This window comes from Tympanuchus pallidicinctus, unplaced genomic scaffold (assembly GCF_026119805.1).
Source record: "Tympanuchus pallidicinctus isolate F22 unplaced genomic scaffold, pur_lepc_1.0 scaffold1, whole genome shotgun sequence".
In the NCBI taxonomy this organism is placed as follows: domain Eukaryota; kingdom Metazoa; phylum Chordata; class Aves; order Galliformes; family Phasianidae; genus Tympanuchus; species Tympanuchus pallidicinctus.
Window position 1 is genome coordinate 84,091,186 of NW_026294618.1, and position 18,590 is coordinate 84,109,775.

General features: G+C 35.9%; 1 protein-coding gene across 1 annotated transcript in view; it reads right to left on the reverse strand.

The window, feature by feature from the left end:
- The window catches only part of CAMKMT (calmodulin-lysine N-methyltransferase), a 194,112-nt gene that overhangs the window by 41,990 nt on the left and 133,532 nt on the right, over positions 1-18,590 (reverse strand). The window contains exon 4 of the mRNA XM_052689919.1: positions 676-736. Within this exon, the coding sequence (XP_052545879.1) occupies positions 676-736 (61 nt within the window). The remainder of the gene's footprint in view (positions 1-675; positions 737-18,590) is intronic.

Genomic DNA, 18,590 nt, shown 5'->3' on the forward strand with positions numbered 1-18,590 from the left:
GGTATTAGCTTCATAGCGTTCATCAGAACACAACTTAGGCCTACAAATACAGTGTTGTTACACTTCATTCATGCTCCTAGACAATGAAACTACACGAATTTCTAAGCGCAAAGCTCTGTATACTCAAGGCGGAGGAGGTGGATGCAGGACAGATTTATCTTTCAGCATTCCTACTGGGTGCTTGTCTTCTACAAGTTCAGAAGATAGGAAAAATAAACAAAATTGAACATTCAGAACCGCAGGATGTCTCAAAAATATCTCATAAAACTTAAAGAGAGGTGCAAATTCTTCCATTGCTATATGCAGGAATTCTTATGTACTTTATCAGGTTATTTTTTGCTTTCTTTTGCAACAGATGTTGATTTAAAGAATGTCTTTTATTTTTCCTGACCTTCACAATCAGTACTGATCGATTGGAGCTTCACTTTTGTTTCCCAAAAATCAAAGTGAAATAAAATGCCTTGAGTGGAAATCAAAAGTCTTTGACATATAGCAGAAAGCTTGCTGTGCAATATTAGTACCCAAAGGCAGCTCAGAATTCTTTGTTAAGAGCAACATGCTTTCACCTTGAACATTTTAAATTTAATCTAAGGACTTAAATCATAGCAATCTTTACCATGCAGATACAATAAAGCTAACAGATCGGAAAATATCTTTTTATGTTCAAATCTGTACCTGAATATTTCCCTGTGCTTTAGGCAGTAGTAAGCCAGTACTTCTTCAGATGGCCAAAGACCTATAAAACAAAAGACATTCACATTCTTAGAATAGATCTTTCTTTGTCTAAAGTAATTTGACATGTACCATCATTTGCAGATCTTTACCAATTGTTTCATTTTTCAAACTTGCCACAGTACCATGGAATAAAACAAATGCAATTTTTAATGGCACATTTCTGATTCTAAGCACCTGAGCTGAAGATTTCATAGACTTCATCCTCAGAGAAAGAGAAATTTACTTTATATAGATATACTCCCACACACAAATATACAAGCATACAAATATGTATTGCACTCAAGACTTTAAAAGTTATTGTACGCTTTAATTCTGAAAAAAAGAATTCTGACACTTAGTCATTCACATGAATATCAAACTGCTATTATCAGTCCAGATTCCAGGTCCATCTTGCCTTGTAGCCTGTCGCTAACAGAGGATAGGAGCCTCCTTTGTTAGTTATCCTCTCTAGTCACATCATTTTGCTTTTCATTTTGCTTCATTTCTTGGGGAGGGCTCTTAGCTATTGTTAGTTTCAGTCTGACCCTAAGGAACATGCTAAGGATGATCATGTGACTAATACAAGAACACAGCACAATTCTTTATCATCTTTCCTCTCCTCCTTGGCAGACTGTTGAGGCACAACTCCTAAGTTATGATTCGTAGCCCCCAAAAGATTTTTCTGGTTGTCCTTTGGATTTATGCAAATCTTTGGCTACAATGGCCCATGGCAGAAAGCACCGCAGTTTTACTGCGCTGTATAAATAAACATCTCCTCTCTCTTGTGTTGCATTTTCCATTTGAGATCCTCCAGTTTCCATAGGGGAGCAGCCAGGAGCAATCCTGATTTTTTCACCTGCCTTCATCCTGTTTGTGACTTTGTAAGCATCCAGAACAGAACTTGCAGCGGTCGCTTCCAACCCTGTCACATACTGAGAGGCACCCAAGCAAATTTACCCCCTCAACAACAGTCATTCAAGAAACTCCCAGTTACTTTGGGCCAGTTTCCCACCTAACAGGAATAATCTAACTCAAGCACAGCAGCCCATGGAGTGGGGAATGCAATCCTGCAGGCCCAATGCTCTCCTGCAGGCATCTGTCTGTATTGCTGGAGGAGCCTAGGGAAAAGAGGCTCACATTCAGGCACTTGAGATAGGCTCCTGGATTTAAGGGAGGATGAATCAAAGGCATAGGCAGCCAAATTATAGTTGTATGTGTTTTCCATCTGTCGTTGCTTAGCAATGAGAAAACATGCTTCACGTCTATCCACAGGTCAAAACTAGGGTTAGCCTCCCCCCACCACACATAGCATTACAAATTACTATGACAGAAGCCTGACTTAGTATTATAAACTGTAGACACTTCAGTGGTTCCAGTAAACTTAAAAACGGACATTTGCGAGCATCCTTTAGATGTTTCCAGGCAGGCAAATTGAATTCCATGTAGCTTTCTCTCTTTAGACTATTTTTTGTAATTGTTTCTTCTCCAAGGACTTTAAAACATCACAGCATATTTAACGGAAGCAGAAGTTTGGGAGAAAAATTGTCTTCTTTCACTTACCGCTTGATTGTAACCCTCAAATACATAATTCTTCCTGTCCAACCAATAAATATTCTGACCTACCCTTACAGTGAAAAATGATTAAAATGTATGAATGTGTTGTCTGCATGCAAGTCAAGCAAAAGCTGAGGCAGAATTTGACAAAAACTTTGTGTGTGACTTTTGTATGACAAAGATCTTACAGGTTACAAAAAAACAACACACAAAACCAACAAAATAAACCAGACTGACAATTTGTATGTAAGACAAAAACACTGAAGCAATGTTATGTGTCCTGCTTCTTACTGGTTAGGCTGATTAGATATTAAACAATGTGCTTTTTTGTTTGGATTGCTAAGGGTTAAAATAAAACATTCACACACGATTACCCATTCTTCAGTGAAACATACACTAAGAATTGTACAGGATTTTCCATCTCTCTTTTGAGCAATTTAATGCTTTTGAGCATTGCAATATGCTAAAATGACAGATTTTGCAATAAATATAATAACTGTTTAAATATTTTAGTGTACAACATAAAGAATGTTACAGCTTGCAATGATTCGTGTAATAAAAGTGGTGTTTTTTAAAATATTTAGTGAAGACATGGCTAATTTAATAACATTTATAATGCTACATATCTCACATTACACACACACACAGACAATATAAAATAAGAAAAATAAACTCTTTCATAGTAAACTTTTAGCCTGAGTGGATTTATCAAAATACTTGTCAAATGCAGCAAAATACTTCAACATCAGAGTTTTCAGTGCACTCAGTCGAATGTTTCTCACTTTTCTATGGTTATTATTGAAAGGGCACTTTAAATGGTGTCACTGAATCTTTTATGAGGGGTCACTGTTCTTTCCCCTGCTACCATTACAATGTTGATACTGGCTGAAACTGCAGGAATATCAGATAGCTCTGTGCTGAGAGAAGGGAAAAGCACCTTTGGAAAGACAGTGCTCTTCTTAGGGCTGCTAACATACACGGCTCTTCCCCACGCCATAGGAAAGAAGGCATCACCTCAGCTGGCAGCTAAAGAAGAGGCAGCCAGAAGTTCTATCACAAGCACAGGTCTCAAGTGTGGAAGCACGCAGCGTATCCAGCTAAGCCAAGATGCCAACAGCAAGAATACCTGTGTTAATTTTAGTAAAAGGAAAAGCTTCTCGTGCTTGAACAGGTAAGTAAGCCTCTTTGCCTTCAAAACAAGGATAAGCTTAAAGATGAATGTGGAGGAGTTTGCATGCTGCCTTCTTCCCCTTCACTCTGACCTACATTTACCAATACAATGACCTACATTTTGAAGTATAAGATAGTTCTACTTCTGTTGAAAATGCTCAGCTGTAATGCAGAAATACAGCAATTCCTGAGTTAAAAGCTACCGCAAAGTTTTAAAAGCGTAATTTGTTTCCTGCAAACACATACTGATATGCATACATGAATTAAGTTCCCTGTGAAATTTTAATATAATACATGTATTAATAATAGCATACAATAATTATTTGATATCTAAAATAAAATTGTTGCCAATTTGAATTGTGAATTTGATTATAAATACACAACATTGGATGGGTACCTATTTGCGTGTGCAATTACTTACACACAATGGACAATTATTTACACTTGTATAGGCAAAAGAATATCAAAAGACCCCCAAATGGCATATGAATCTAAAAGGCTATAAATATACTAAAAGACCTAGACAGCAAGGCTACAGATCTCACTGTAAAAGGAAACAGAGCAAACTAAGAGTTTCATTTAGCAAAAATAAATATTTCACATCATTTGCTGGCATTTCTGAAGATATTTATCACCCCAAAAACTATGATGAGAAAACAGAGGAGGATTGCCAGAAAGCACTGGAATATGTATTGAAACGAATAAAAATAACATTAATTTGTGTTGGAATTTAGGACGACTTCAAGAAGGATTGTGATGAAGCCTTCAGCAGTTCATGTCTCAGCAGGTAACCTTTCACTGTTAGGATGGATCCACTGCTCCACAGAGTGTTTACCATCCCATTTGCAAATGTGCCATAAAGCCCATGAAGTCTATATTTCCAGACAGCTTTGTGACAACACTGCAGTGGTAATGCTAGAAAGGCATTAGCACTAAATAGTATTATGCCAGATGACGAAATGTTATATATACAGACAAATACAACATGCATTTCTACAGCACTTATCACCACATTAGAACATCTCACCACAAGAATGGATGGCAAGAATTTGATGACATAGTGAATTTCTATTGTTCAAATTCTTCAGGTTAGGAACCACACTGGGAGACAGAGACAGATTAAGTTACTTAAACGTACTGAATTAAATTCTGGGAAGGTCAACAATAATGCCTGACTCATCCAAAATCCTTGAGGTATGATTTAACAAAAAAAAAAAAAACAACCAACAAAACACACCCAAACTTTTCCCACAGAGAAAAAACACATTAAAAAATAAAAAATAAAAAAAGCACAGTCGTGCCAAGAATGCATAAACCAGTTTTCTCCAAACCTATTATTTAAACCAAACTTCAGCTCACAGTGAAAAAAATAACATACAGACTCCCTTCTGAAAATGCTTTGTGTAACCATCAGGTGGAGCATCACTTCTCCAAAATAACAAAAAATCTGTTTATTTTCCTGTTCTATTACAATCTACTGCCATTTTGAAATGCTGAATTCTCTGTGAGAAAATTTTGTTCTAAAAATAAACTATGCAATAATTTAAAAAATAATTACAGTTTCTCCTCTATGGCTTTAACACAAATTTTAAAGAATGCCACCACATATTTGGGTAGCAAATACTGATATCTAATATAAAGTTCTTAAAGTACAGCATACTAGCAGAAAACGTTTAGCAATGATGGAGTGCTGGGAATTTTAAGACATTGCATTTTAAAGAAGACATTTGATTTTGGAGCCATTAGTTCTCTGCATTGCTTCATAGGTACAAAGAAGTCAGAGTAGCTGCTGATCACTTTAGTTGGCATAGCACGAGATCAGTGCAACTCTGCTCTACTGTCTGCCACTGCTGTAGGCAGCAAACAAAGGCACAACTGGAAGTGACAGGTGAACCATCCCTTGAAGCTCTGAGTAGAAGGTATAAAGCTGTCCTTCAAATGCCTCACTTGTACTAGGAGATTAACAAGTTTCTTTCCAAGCCAAGCCAAATGGCAAGTTTTCTTTGTCACTTTTTCCTAGCACTTCACAAAGCCACACATAAAGACGTCTGAACTAAAAACATTACTTCATCAATGTTTATTTTTTATTTGCACTTTTAAGCTGTGGGACACCACCATAGTAACTTGAAGTTTCCAGTGAATATTAAGCCTTAAATGTAAGGGCAGTCTACATTGTAAAAGTCAACCATCTTCCCCAGTTTAATATCCTCAAATACATCTTTCTCATATGTCCTAATTGTGCAGCGTACCTGCTTCGATAGTCACCAAATTGGGAGGAAAAAAAGCAAAAGAGGCAAAGAGATTAATGATGTCTTAAACCAAATGGCACAATTTTATTGAGCAATGAAGGTTTACTGACTTTATGAAAGATATACCGTTGGAGGGCAGAAACTAGTATTGTAGCACAGTTATCACTTTAATTTCACTGTATGAAATCTTGTTTTCTATTAATTATGCCTTATTTTTTGGTCACAAGGGAAGGTAAGTTTGATGATTTCCTTCTGGCTAGTTTTTTGTGCAAGAGCACCACCGAGCACAGCCAGAAGCACAGTACATCTGCTGAAGGTCTCAGAAAAGTGAGAGAACAGGTAAAAATCAAGGTTCTGTAGCACAGCAATTTGCAGAAAAAAGTCAAAACAAGGCTCTAACAAATACAATGAACTGTTGTATTAATGAAGCACAAGAATTCACTTTCAAGTGAAAGAAAAATGATGAAGTTGTGGATAGTACTATTAAGACTAAGAAAGAGTGAATGCATAGCATATGTCTGCCAAATAAACCTTGCTAGTAATGCATAGCATGACCATCCTAATTCGGGTAACTGTTTGAGTAAAGAGCATGTAATTAACTGTATTGCTGTACGTGTTTACGTTGCATGACTAGATCTCAAAAACACTTCCAGCTCTCAACTTTCGCCAAACTCCATACATCAAATACCAAATCAATGTAAAAAAGCTATCAAAAACGTTGCTCAGTATAGACAAGCAGGACTTATTTTCACTCACTTAGCAAAATCTGACACAAATGAAATGATATCATCAATCCATGTTACCTAAGATACCACCTAAGGTGTATTTAGCTTTAAAAAACCCCAAACACACATAACAAGGCACTATTACCATAAATGTTCAGGTTTTTTGCTGCCTTAAAATTCATGTACAGGAAAGTGAAAACCTTCCACAGAAAATGGCTTTCATAGTATTATAATGACAAGTATTCAGTCACTTTAGACAAATGAAGAAATAAAGAGAATTGATGTGAGGAAAAATAATAAAAAAAACCCTTAAAAAAAACCTTTTTATTGAGTCTGCAGTACAGAGAAATCCAATTTTCAAAGTCGTATTCTCATGTTTACATCTATACCCATCTACAGCACAAGCAGATAAAAGAAGGGTCAGTTTCACTAAATTGGTTGCACATAGTGTGCACATAATTATAAAACTATTCTCCAACAGAGGTCAAAATTCAGTCTGGGAGCAGATTTTCAAGAGGAACTAGAGAACGCTGTGCCCTCCTGGACACTTGGCCACTTCAAGTATTAATGTAAGAGCTAACCAGATTTGAAAGTCCAATTGTCTAATCTGAGACTCTGAATACTGAAATTAATCTCGAGTTCATTTAGAAATGAACAACTTCAGTGAAAAACACATACAGTGTACACAAAAGTAACAGCCTTAACAGCCTTAGCAGTAACGCCTTAGTCTTACTGTGCCTGGTACTAACACGTGAAGAGGAACAATTTTTTGACAGGGAGAATGGCTAGCTTACTTTTCCACAGCAGGATTGCTATAAGTGAGTTTGAATAGGTACAAGAACACTAGAAGAAATAGAAGATAAAAAGAGGAATACATCTCACCATTTTTTTCTATGCACACGCATTTTACAGAAACTCATGTCTCTCTTTCAATCTAAAACAGAATTTATGATATTCAGATCATTGGAAAATATGTATAAGCACAGGCTGAGATCTTCAGCCCAGGCAAAATGGCCTCAGCACTGTATCTCTCACTTTCATTCTCATTATTATTCATGACTAGGAGGGAAACATGATGGTTTGCAATCTGCAAATTTCTTTTAGAGTGCGAAACTTAAGAGGCTTGCTGGAACTGATGTGGAAATACAGTAAGAAGTCAAAGCTGTATAAGTATACATGCCTCTTCCATAAGAAAAATTGGCAAGCTGTACAAATCTACTTGTATGATTGTCTTTAACATGCTTTTTTTCAAATAAATGAATTTAATTGTGTTGTGTGTGTTTTTTTTTTTACCTGGTTTTCAAATAGTTATTAAAAATTAAACAACACTGGAACAAACCTTTTGTGATTATAGCCTTCATTCTCCAGCAAAAAAAAGAAAAGAAAAGAAAAAGAAAAACCCTGGATCTATAAATTTATGTACTATTGTAGATGTAAATTACAAAATTTTACATTCAACTATATTAAAACATCTATTCCAAAAATGATTACCAGTTGTGAAAAGCAGACAGGCTTATCACTTGCTGTCAGTTGTTCATGTCTAGTTAAGCAATAATGTGCGAAAACTGCTCTTTTGTTTTGTGTAAGAATTTTGGCAATAGAAGAAATGAACACTCGTTTAATAAAAACTCAGGCTGCTTTTTGCTTTGATGGAGGAAGCAGCTGCCTGTTTTCATTTGCTGCAGAGCAGCAAAACCCATCAATATAATAAGCAGCTTAGATGCATCCATCCACAGCATCTGTAAGGATATAGGGCTATTCGCTCAAAACCAATCCTTGGTTTAATTTTAACAAAGATGTGTCTGACATATTTGAAAATGCATTATAATAGGGTTTTGAAATACTAGCATTTTCTCTTCTCTTTTTAAATACTTTTCTCTGATTTTGAAAGGCAAGTATACATAGTGGAATGATAGAAATGATAAAACAAATATTGCTATAGCAAACAGCAGAACTAGCCTTAAAATGCAAAGATGGATCATTAAGAGATGCCTTCAGGTTCCCAGACTCTCCTGTGCCTTGAAAATAAAGAAAAACAGTATTTGAATATTTGCAACGAAGGTTTTTATCACCATAGCCAAAGGCAGAGAAAGATACCAGAAACAATACTCGCAGAAAAAAACCCGCAAAGATCATTAGGCACAATTTTATTTTCTGAGACACACTTTTCCCTTCCTTGTGTTTAATTAAATATATTATATATATATTAATATTAATGCTCATTTACAAAGATAATTATCAACATGTTTTCTATTTTCACTTGAAGCAAACATAATTTTTGGTAAGTTTCATTGGTATGATTTTGTTCCAGGTGACAACTCCCAATCGCAATTTAAAAAAATGACATTAAGAATAGTTACAGTTACCTATACTTTATATGTAATTACAAAAACAGGAAGAGAGGGATACAAGACCATCTAAGATATACATCACAGAATTCTAATTTCCCTCTAAAAATATGATATGGCACATTTATATTATTAAAAATTCTTAGGACATTATTATTTTAGTGCTGTTCTGCTTTCTAAGACCTTTCTAAGCTGAGCTTTTAGATGATTTGCACATTAACTGAGAAGTCAGATAATTCTTAATCCTCCTCTTTTTCAGATCCAATAATGGATAAGGGAGCATCTTAGCATGATCAACTAGCAATCTTCCTAGCCTGAGTGGTAGTACACCTGAATTTAGGATTAGTCACTGGGCTTTCATAATATCTGATTTGAATGAGCACTCATTTGAGGAAGTGTAGAAAAAGAATATTCAATGATACTTGAACTGAATCATTTAAATACGTTGCACCAAATTTTGAGTACATGCATATTTATTTGCTTCAAAACAAAAAGCTATTCTGAAAGGAAGACTTCAAAGAATTACGTCCAGATAAATAATTGGTTATTCCAAATGAATAATCGTTTTTATGACCAGTATTTGCAGTGTCTTATAATCCATCTTACTTCAACTGTAGGTTTGTGCCTCTGTCTACAGATGGAGAGAGGAAATGAGGAATTTAGTTATTTATTTATCTATTTTAAAGATAAGTCACAGTAGTATAGGTTATAGATTAACTCTAGCTACTAATACTGTTTACCATTCTCAAGTACTTGATATAGAACATGAAAATTTGGACTTACGGAATTGGTGTCTGAATTTTGGATTTCTCTCATATTTGTGAGGTTCTATTTTATTAATTTATTTATAACCAAGCTAAATAAATGAAAATGATACATCTGTGGTCCTAGTAGTTTCTAATTCATTATGTTTCTGCCTTAAAAAACTGTCATTCTACTTAGTTCACCAAACCTCTAGCAAAGTATCTGCTCTGTGCTGCCAGGAGTTGATAACTGTGTGCAAATGGAAACAATAACTGCGTGCAGACTTCATTTTGAAGGCTTTGGACCATCTTTAACAGAACTATACTTGGGACTTCATTAACTGGCAACTAACATGCATCTCACATACTCTTAAGTGAAATCATTAAATCATGAGATTTCATGAACCTCTATTCCTTCTCTGTAGATGTCTTCAAGTAGTCTTATGTGCAATTTTTCTAGTATTGATAATCATCCTGCAGCAAGTGTCTCAGAGGTTACAGTACTAAACCTTGGCCTTGTTATCATCTCTTACACTGAATTTGGTTGGGAGAGAGCCCTTCTCTTGTTCCCTACAAAAGAATGAGTCCCTTTCAGACATCTCATCTATTTGCAGACCTAGATGTAACTATGTTGCATCAGTCTGTGTTAAAACAAACGTTATTTGTAATGAGGGGAAATAGATGGGAGTTTTTCTGAAAGGCCAAATAAGCACAAAAATCTTTACAGATCCTTCCAAGTCAGGTTTGATACAGATTTATAGGTCATTACAAGAGAACTTACAGTTCTCTTGCTTATGACTGGTTTTTGCCTGAACAAGTTTCAAAATCCAATGCTGTTGATGTGACACCTTTCCTCAGCACTAAACACAATGGGCCAGATCTCCAGCTGGTATTATGAAGAGTAACTTCATTGACAATTAAGCTATGGCAGTATATCCCAGCTATTGAACCAATCCTGAATTTGAAAAATGCAATTGATAAGGTCTTTCTGAGAAACTAACTCGCCTTCATTGCATTAGTACATGCTAGTATTACTGCTTTGGATCACTTCTTAGATTTCAGTCCAAGGGTATCTTCCTCAAGAAATCAGTGTCTCAGTGGACTATGGTAAGGGAGAATGCAAAAATGATTAGTAGAATTTAGTCTCCAAAGTATTCTGAAATACAAACAACCACACTTTCCTGATACTTTCACATTTCCCACGTTACTGTAATAAACTATGACCCAACTGGCCACATCCTTATTTCACAAGGCATAAATAATGTAAAGGAGCAGCACAGGTGCTCCTAGAATTCATCTGAAAAACACTGTAGAGCTGTACAAATATATTCTTCTACCTCTGAGACAGAAGTGCTCTAAGGTCAAGAATAATGTATTTTAACTGAGACACATAGCCTGTGAACTTACTATGCTTGACAAAGAATCCATCTGAGATGATCTAGTGAACTCAGTCACAAAACAAAAGAAAAATAAGCAAATCACTACACCCAATTTAATTACATGAAGGCAGGAAAAGGCTTATGAGCTAACATCATAACATCTTTAGGTCTTTTCTTGATAGATCTTGAAATTAAGTTTATCAGATTCTTAAAGTGAGTGCATGATTGCTGACTGTTCAGTCACACACCAGCATAGAAATTGGCCCCCATCTTTTAACACCGTAGTTTCAGTACTGCAATTTTTCCTTGCATGCTCAACTCTATAGTGACCACAGACTGTTAGTGGCATTAAGATTCTCTCTAGGGAGAAGCAAATCACAGAATCATAGAATGGCTTGGGTTGGAAGAGACCCCAAGAATTACCTAGTTCCAACCCTCCTGCCACAGGCAGGGCCACCAATCTCCAAATCTGGTACTAGACCAGACTGCCCAAGGCCCCACCCAACCTGGTCTTCAACACCTCCAGGGACGGGACATCCACGACCTCTCTGGGCAGCCTGTTCCACAGCACCTTATTACTCTCTCTGTAAAGAACTTCCTCCTGACATCCAATCTAAATCTTTCTTCCTTGAGCTTAAAACCATCCCCCTGTCCTATCACTAACTACCCAAGTAAAAAGTTGATTCCCCCTTTTTTATTAAAAAAAAATTGTCTCTTGTCTCTTTGCATCTTCTTCTATAGGCTGAACAAGCCCAGCTCCCTCAGCCTGTCATCGCAGGAGAGATGCTCCAGCCCTCTGATCATCCTTGTGGCCCTCCCTCTGGACCCTCTCCAACAGCTCCACATCTTTCCCCATTGCGGGCACCATTCCTGGATGAGGCATTCCAGATTGTTCTCACAAGGGCAGAGAGGGACAATCACCTCCCCACCCCTGCTGGCCACCCCTCTTCTGATAAAGCAAAGTTTTACAGTATATCACTTAGGCCCCATTATTCTTTAAGGCAGATACTGATTTTTACTAACTGCAAAGCCAACAGATCATCACTTTCTACAGCATTTCTCTTTGCAATGAATTCCGATATAGCAGGTAGACAATTCAACAGCTAGACTATGTTTTTTCCTAATGACATTTGAGCTCGGACTTTTAAGTTGGAGAGATAAGCGTACAATGTTTTGAAATTCAAACTTTTTCCTTAAGGACAAAGTATGTTGTAATTTTAATATAGCTCTCCATCAGTAAAGTAATAACAATATAATAATGAGTAAACCACCTTTTTCAAGATAGTAGTGTGTCTCCACTACTGTAATCAGTAGTTAACAACAAACTGTAGAACATTCCTGTTGCTCTTTTTCTCTTTCAAGAGTTTTAGTCACAATATAAGAGTAATTTCCTGTTATTTCTGGGGAAGGGTGGGGGTGGACGAAGAAGAGATAATGAAATATATGCAATTTTCAAATATAACACTCTGTTGAAAATGTAATTCTCTGTGTGTTCTGTACTGAAAATATGTTCTATATTCCTGGATTGTCTTTGCTATCAGGAGCAGGATTGAAATCTCCACTTTAGTATTTATCTGAGGCTGTGATAGCTCAGTTGTCTGCTTCCAAATGCCAAGATAGGGGGAATCTCATCAACCAGAGACCAGCTGCATGATGGGCAGTTAATAGATATATCAAACCTTAGGATATATGCTAAGCTGAGGAGATGATTGGTCGGTTGATATACTGATTGATTAGCATAGGGAGAATGGGTTTCTTCTTGACAACCTAAGATTATGCTTCAGCTAAGCTCAAATTGCTTACACCTCTTCTATTGGGTTTAAAATTACAGTCCTGTCATCTAAAATCTCTCTTCAATGAAATTTTTACCATATATAAAAATTAAAGGGAAAAAGAAAGTAGGTGCAATGGATAAGAGTAAATGGAGTAGATATATTTCATACTACTGCTGTTGGTACCACCAGAAAAAAAGTTGATAAGTAAATCCACTTGAAATACGTTACATATTCTGTAAACTACTAGAGAGCACTTACAATAATTTACAGGGGGAGAAGTTCAAAATACTAAAAGGAATCAGTGTTGATATTATTGCTTTAAAAAAAAAACCGCCACAGTAGTTATTAAGCTAAGTAATTATACAGCTGTGATACTACTAATATGTTTTTGTCCTCTTTATAGGCATTTTCTAGTTTCAGCAGAAATGCATTTAAATTATATTATAGATATCAGAGAAACATCAAATAATTGCAACAGAATGCATCTTCTCACAGAGAGCTTACCTTCTGAAAGCTAGAGATGCAACATATATACTTTCGTATTTTTCCTTTATTAGTCCGGAATTTTTGACCACAAAAGCAGATGTCATTAAATTTTATTTACTGTATATTTTAGACCACATAATTAGAGGGGCAGTGTGATTTAAAGAAAAGACAATATTAAAAAAAAAGACAAACACCTACTATACTGTGTAATTACATGTTGCCAAAACAAATGCATTTCTTACACATATCATCCCTTTAATTCCCAACATTACATGTTCTCCACAATACTAGGCTTTGTCAGCTGAGAAAGATACAAGAGCTATTAAATAAAACATTTGGAAAAAAAAAAAACAAAACACCAAAACACCACCTTTTTTTATTATTTTTAATTTGATACTTTGAAACACTTCTCTGCTTAGGCAAACAAGAATTTAGTGGTCGTGTAACAAAAGGAAAGTGGTTCACTGAGAATGTTGAAATCTGCACTAATAAATAAGACTGGTTTCCTTAGATTCTTTTTCTTCTCTTTCGTATCTGCTACGAGCGGTAGGGGATCAGCTGCAACTCAAATCCCCAGCTGAACAACCCAAATACAACTGAGTGAGCAGACTTAAAACAAGGCCATTTATTGGTGCCTGTTATGCAAACAAAGCATCCAAGTCTTAGAAACAGATGTCAACTGAAGCATATGCTTACTGTAAACTGGAATTTGATTCTCTTTATAAAAATAGACTTAAATGGGCCTTCAGAGACTAGGCTGCCTCTTGTTGTATACTGTTGCCTAACTTGATTCAGCCTTAAGCTTTTTAAAAGATGAATAGACTGATATCCGAGGGCAAAAAAATAAAAGTAAAAAAAAATTAAATGGGAAATAAATGATAACATGTTGGAGCAGTTCCCAGAAGCAATTTTACAGATTTTCTCTAAAAACACAAGACAGGAAGTTCAAAGCGCAGTGCAGGTCACCTATGGCATGCCGAGTTATCATTTTTATACCACTTAGGGTGAAAAAGGGACTTTATGTTCAAGTGGCAAGTTTAGTACTCTGCTTTTTCTTCTTCTGTTTTTTTTCTTCTTTTTTTTTTTTTTAACCTCTTCTCACATCTTGATGCCTTTTAAATGTCACTTATTTTACATGAGGCAGTTGGTGGAGACATGAGTCAACAGCAATCAGAACCATTATCCCCTGCAGCGAGCCCTGGTCCTAATGCATTATGACACCTTAGCTGGCCAGCCACCGATTTACCTTTCTGCTTCTTAGGGAATTAAGTGGCATCATGTGAAAATGGTTGTGATATGAACAGCATGGGCATAACTGGTATTAAATTTACCTCTCAGCCTAAGTGAATTTTCCTCACATGTGACTAATCAAAATGAAAGCTGTGGACATGGGCAGATCTGGCCAGCACTTCTCCACCCCTGGGATTGGGGCTATTTTGTTTTATCTCTTTGTACAAGCTGGCAGAAGTTTAAAGTGAAGGGGATAATCCAGTGCTGGTGTCTTTATGAAATAACATCCTTACATGAAGAGGCTTTTAACTGTCTGTCGCTGTCCTCTCAAAAAAAAAAGAGCGTGACAATCTCATTTTGCTGAGCACCCTCCCATGAAAGGAGAAAATAATAGCCATAACAGCTATGGCTAGTACTGACCTTACATGATCCATTATCCACTAAACACTTTAAAAGTCAGTTTTACATACACTGTGGGGGAAATTAGAAAACTATCACAATCATTTTCACTTTAGTGAATTTGTGTTCTGTTTGAAGTCAGTTACTTGATATCCTCATCTGTAACTCTCTGCATCATTCCACATAAAGAAAGTCTTGCTTTAAAAATCGATCTTGTGCAAGAAGGGGAAACATACCATACTTTTCCTATTCTGATTAATAAAGATACTGAAAGCACCAAAACTCAATTTAGCATGAACTTCCTTCAGAGTAAATGCAAAATAATACAAAAATCATTATATAGTTTAGAAGTGTTCAACATCAGTACGAATATATTTTTATCAATCATTGCAGCTGAGATAAGTAGGCGCCAAAGAAAGTGCAGGCAGAGCAATTATCATCCTGTGCAGTCAGACGTATTCACAGACTAGAGTGACTTGCATTTTACTACAAATCAACTGTAAATGTTACCAACAATAACAGCAGAGCTAGATTTTCCCAGTGTACTGTAGTCATTTTCTAACAACTTCATTGTACAGGACAAAAATGCCTGGAGCATGAAGTCCTCTCCTACTTGCAAGACTGCTCAACCTTCTGCAGCCATGAGAATTAATTTCTAACACATGAACTTACTGTTTGCTGTAAGTTAAAGTCAGTAGTCACCTGAAGCTAAAATCAGAAAAAATGTATCCTAATTTTCATCCAATAAATGCTGATTAGAAGCTATATAACTCAGTGGCTCAAATGTTAAGATTAACCCAGTAAGATAGTTGATGATTGCCACAAACACAGGAAAAACTATTAACCATGCATGGAACTTGGCTAGGTAACCTTTATTTTATCAATGAGGCTGCATAATCTAGGTCAAGTTAATGTACAGATTGAAAATTAGGGAGCATATCAATTAAGATAAACAGGAAAATTACCTCTTCCTATAAGGATTAGCCTCAAGTGGAAGGATAGGTTCAGAAAATTACTATTCATTTGGTAAGGAAGACAGATCTACAGTAAAGTTAAATCTGGAGTTCATAAGGTGACATATTTTCCCCAAAGAAATTTTCACAGCAAAAGTGGTTGCCGTAGATATGAGACATCTTCCATTGTTTTGTTATTGTTGTTATTGCTGGATTTTGTTTTTGTTTTTTCTTTCTTAGTTTGAGGCTCAATTGGACCTTGAAATCTTAACACTGACAGAAGAGCAGAAGGCACCTCATTTTCCATGACATTATACACTGGAGTCACAGTAAAAATATCTGGACCAAGTAGATGTTCATAAATGTTCTCTCAATGTCATGTTTAATTCCCTAAGCAACAAGGATTATTATTTCTGAGTTTAACAAGAAACATGATTGTGATAAAAATGCAAGCAAAAGTGATAATCTTCATTACCTAAAGGGTTCTGTCATCTCTTATTTAGTCATGCCCACTTCAACTTTCTCAAAAACGATTAAAACTAATAAAAAATTCCATTAATTGTATCTATTTGCTTTTATTGCTTTTGTGGCACAACAAAGAAACTAAGAAAAGTATGAATACAACATGAAACCTGATCTATGTGATGGAGAGTTACAGAAATACTTGAGTGGTATCCTCTGTCGGCAATTCTGTACCTAGTACATCCTACTTCCTTGTTTCCATGTTTTCCAAACACAAAATAATACAGAAAACAGAACAAAGGTGGCAGACTTGGTAGAGTCAAGCTTCCACTGACTTGAGTAATTGACTCTATTAATGTTAACTTGAGTTAACAGTGAAAATATGCTGCTGAGATAATGGTTTTTCAAATGCTTATCTTGAATATTTTCCATTTGCTACCTAGTAGAAGCACATCTGGGAAGCTGGGTTTTTAAATATCAACAAAACCAGCAATGTGTGCATGTATTTGTTTTCATCACAGAGTCATGGTAGGAAGTAATGGTTTACAGAATTAATACCATTAGCTTTTTTTTCCCAGCAACTGTATACCTCCAAAATAAATTCCAAAGAAACCAGGAGAATTTGTCCTGATAGACCTTCTTGGGGGCAATCACCACTTTGACAGGTCTGCCAGCACAGAAATCCCCATGCTCTGCCTGACACGACCAATGTCAGCGCTGCTCACATTCTGTCCTCTCCAACTTCTCTTTCCACAAGAGTGGCTTGAAAAGTGTTACACCGCCCTGACTGCTGCAACACTGGGCATGTTCACTGCATCTCACAATCACAGCACATGAGTGAACATAGCATGTCTATTAACAGATTTGCCTTCTGACTTCAGTTTGACTGACTATAGAATCATCCTTTTCATCACCTTTTTTAAATAACATTCTGGAATTTATATTCTGGGGATCTATGCTGGCTTGTATCATAGTTTTCATATTATTTTAATAATGATTCCAAAGCTCAATTTGGGTTTTGCTTTTCATTTCTTTTTTTTCCCCCTTCTATTTTAAATATACACTGTGAGATAAAATATTATTTCTAGTAAATTAACACACACACACTATAGGAACTCTAAACTATCATATCCCACAGAGGGGCAACACATTCTGATAGCCTCTAAGTAACGTTGAGATATTTATATTCAAAACAAATACTAATGCAAGTATTTAATCTCACAAAAGAAGCAATATCATATTTCAATATCACATCATTATTTCAGCTATAAAGTGCTGTAGCAAACTGTTCCAATAAAAAGCTAGTACTGGTCATAAATTTGGGAACATATGTGCCAGAGAAGACATTGACATTGCTGTCATATTGCTTATTAGGGCAACAAAACATTTCTTCCTTCTGGGAAAGAAAAATCAAATACAAAAACATATGAAAGGCAAAAAAAAAAAAAAAAAAAAAAAAAAAAGACATGTATGTATCCTCTGCTAAAATCTCCAAACAGGAAAATAACAACAAATACACACATGTAGCTTAAGGGCACCATCTTAATTATGCCCTGGGTATTGTTGTACACCTTACTTTTGCTAGAGACAATAAAAAGGAGAAATATTAGAGCACCCAAGCAGATGGTCTTTGGAACTAGATTACATACTTCAGAAATAAGAGAGAAGCGATGCATTCAACCCTTCTGTTTGGACAGAAGAGACTGTCTGACCTATTAGCTAGGAAACTGGAGCATATCATGAAGTGCTATCATGCTGTTCTTTTAAAAGGCAAACAACCTCACTTTTTATGATACACACAGAGTCATTCCAGGAGAACTGTTGGTAATGTCTGCTGTATTAGACAGGTGGTCGTATCATAAAACCATATACAAGTTACCACAATTAAAACTCATTTTCACTGTGTTAAACGATATGAACTGAAAAAAACCAAACCAAACCAAAACAAAAAAAAACAACCACCAAAAAACCCTAAAGAAAATGCTTTTCTTAGTATCTAACCACTCATATATGCATACATACACATTCAAAACTCACTTAAACAAACTCGTTTTTCCATGATCAAACATTGATTCTATACGTATAAAGTGCAGTTTGAAATTTCAGAATTTAATCTTACCTTCATTTAACCTTTGCATAACTCCACTGACTTCAAAGGAGCCAACGATCAAGTAGAGAACAGAAAACTTACATATAAGAATAGAATGTATCTTGTCTAGTCACAAAGAAATTAAATACCTCTGAGTCCTCCACTAGAGCGATGACTAGTGCTCTACTAAGGCCAGGTTTTATTGCAGATTTTCCAAAATACTTGGGTTCTCTTCAGTGTATGTTTCAGAACAGCTAACAATTGCAATCAGTGTTCTTGGGAATGTTCAATAAGAATATATAATTCCATGAAAT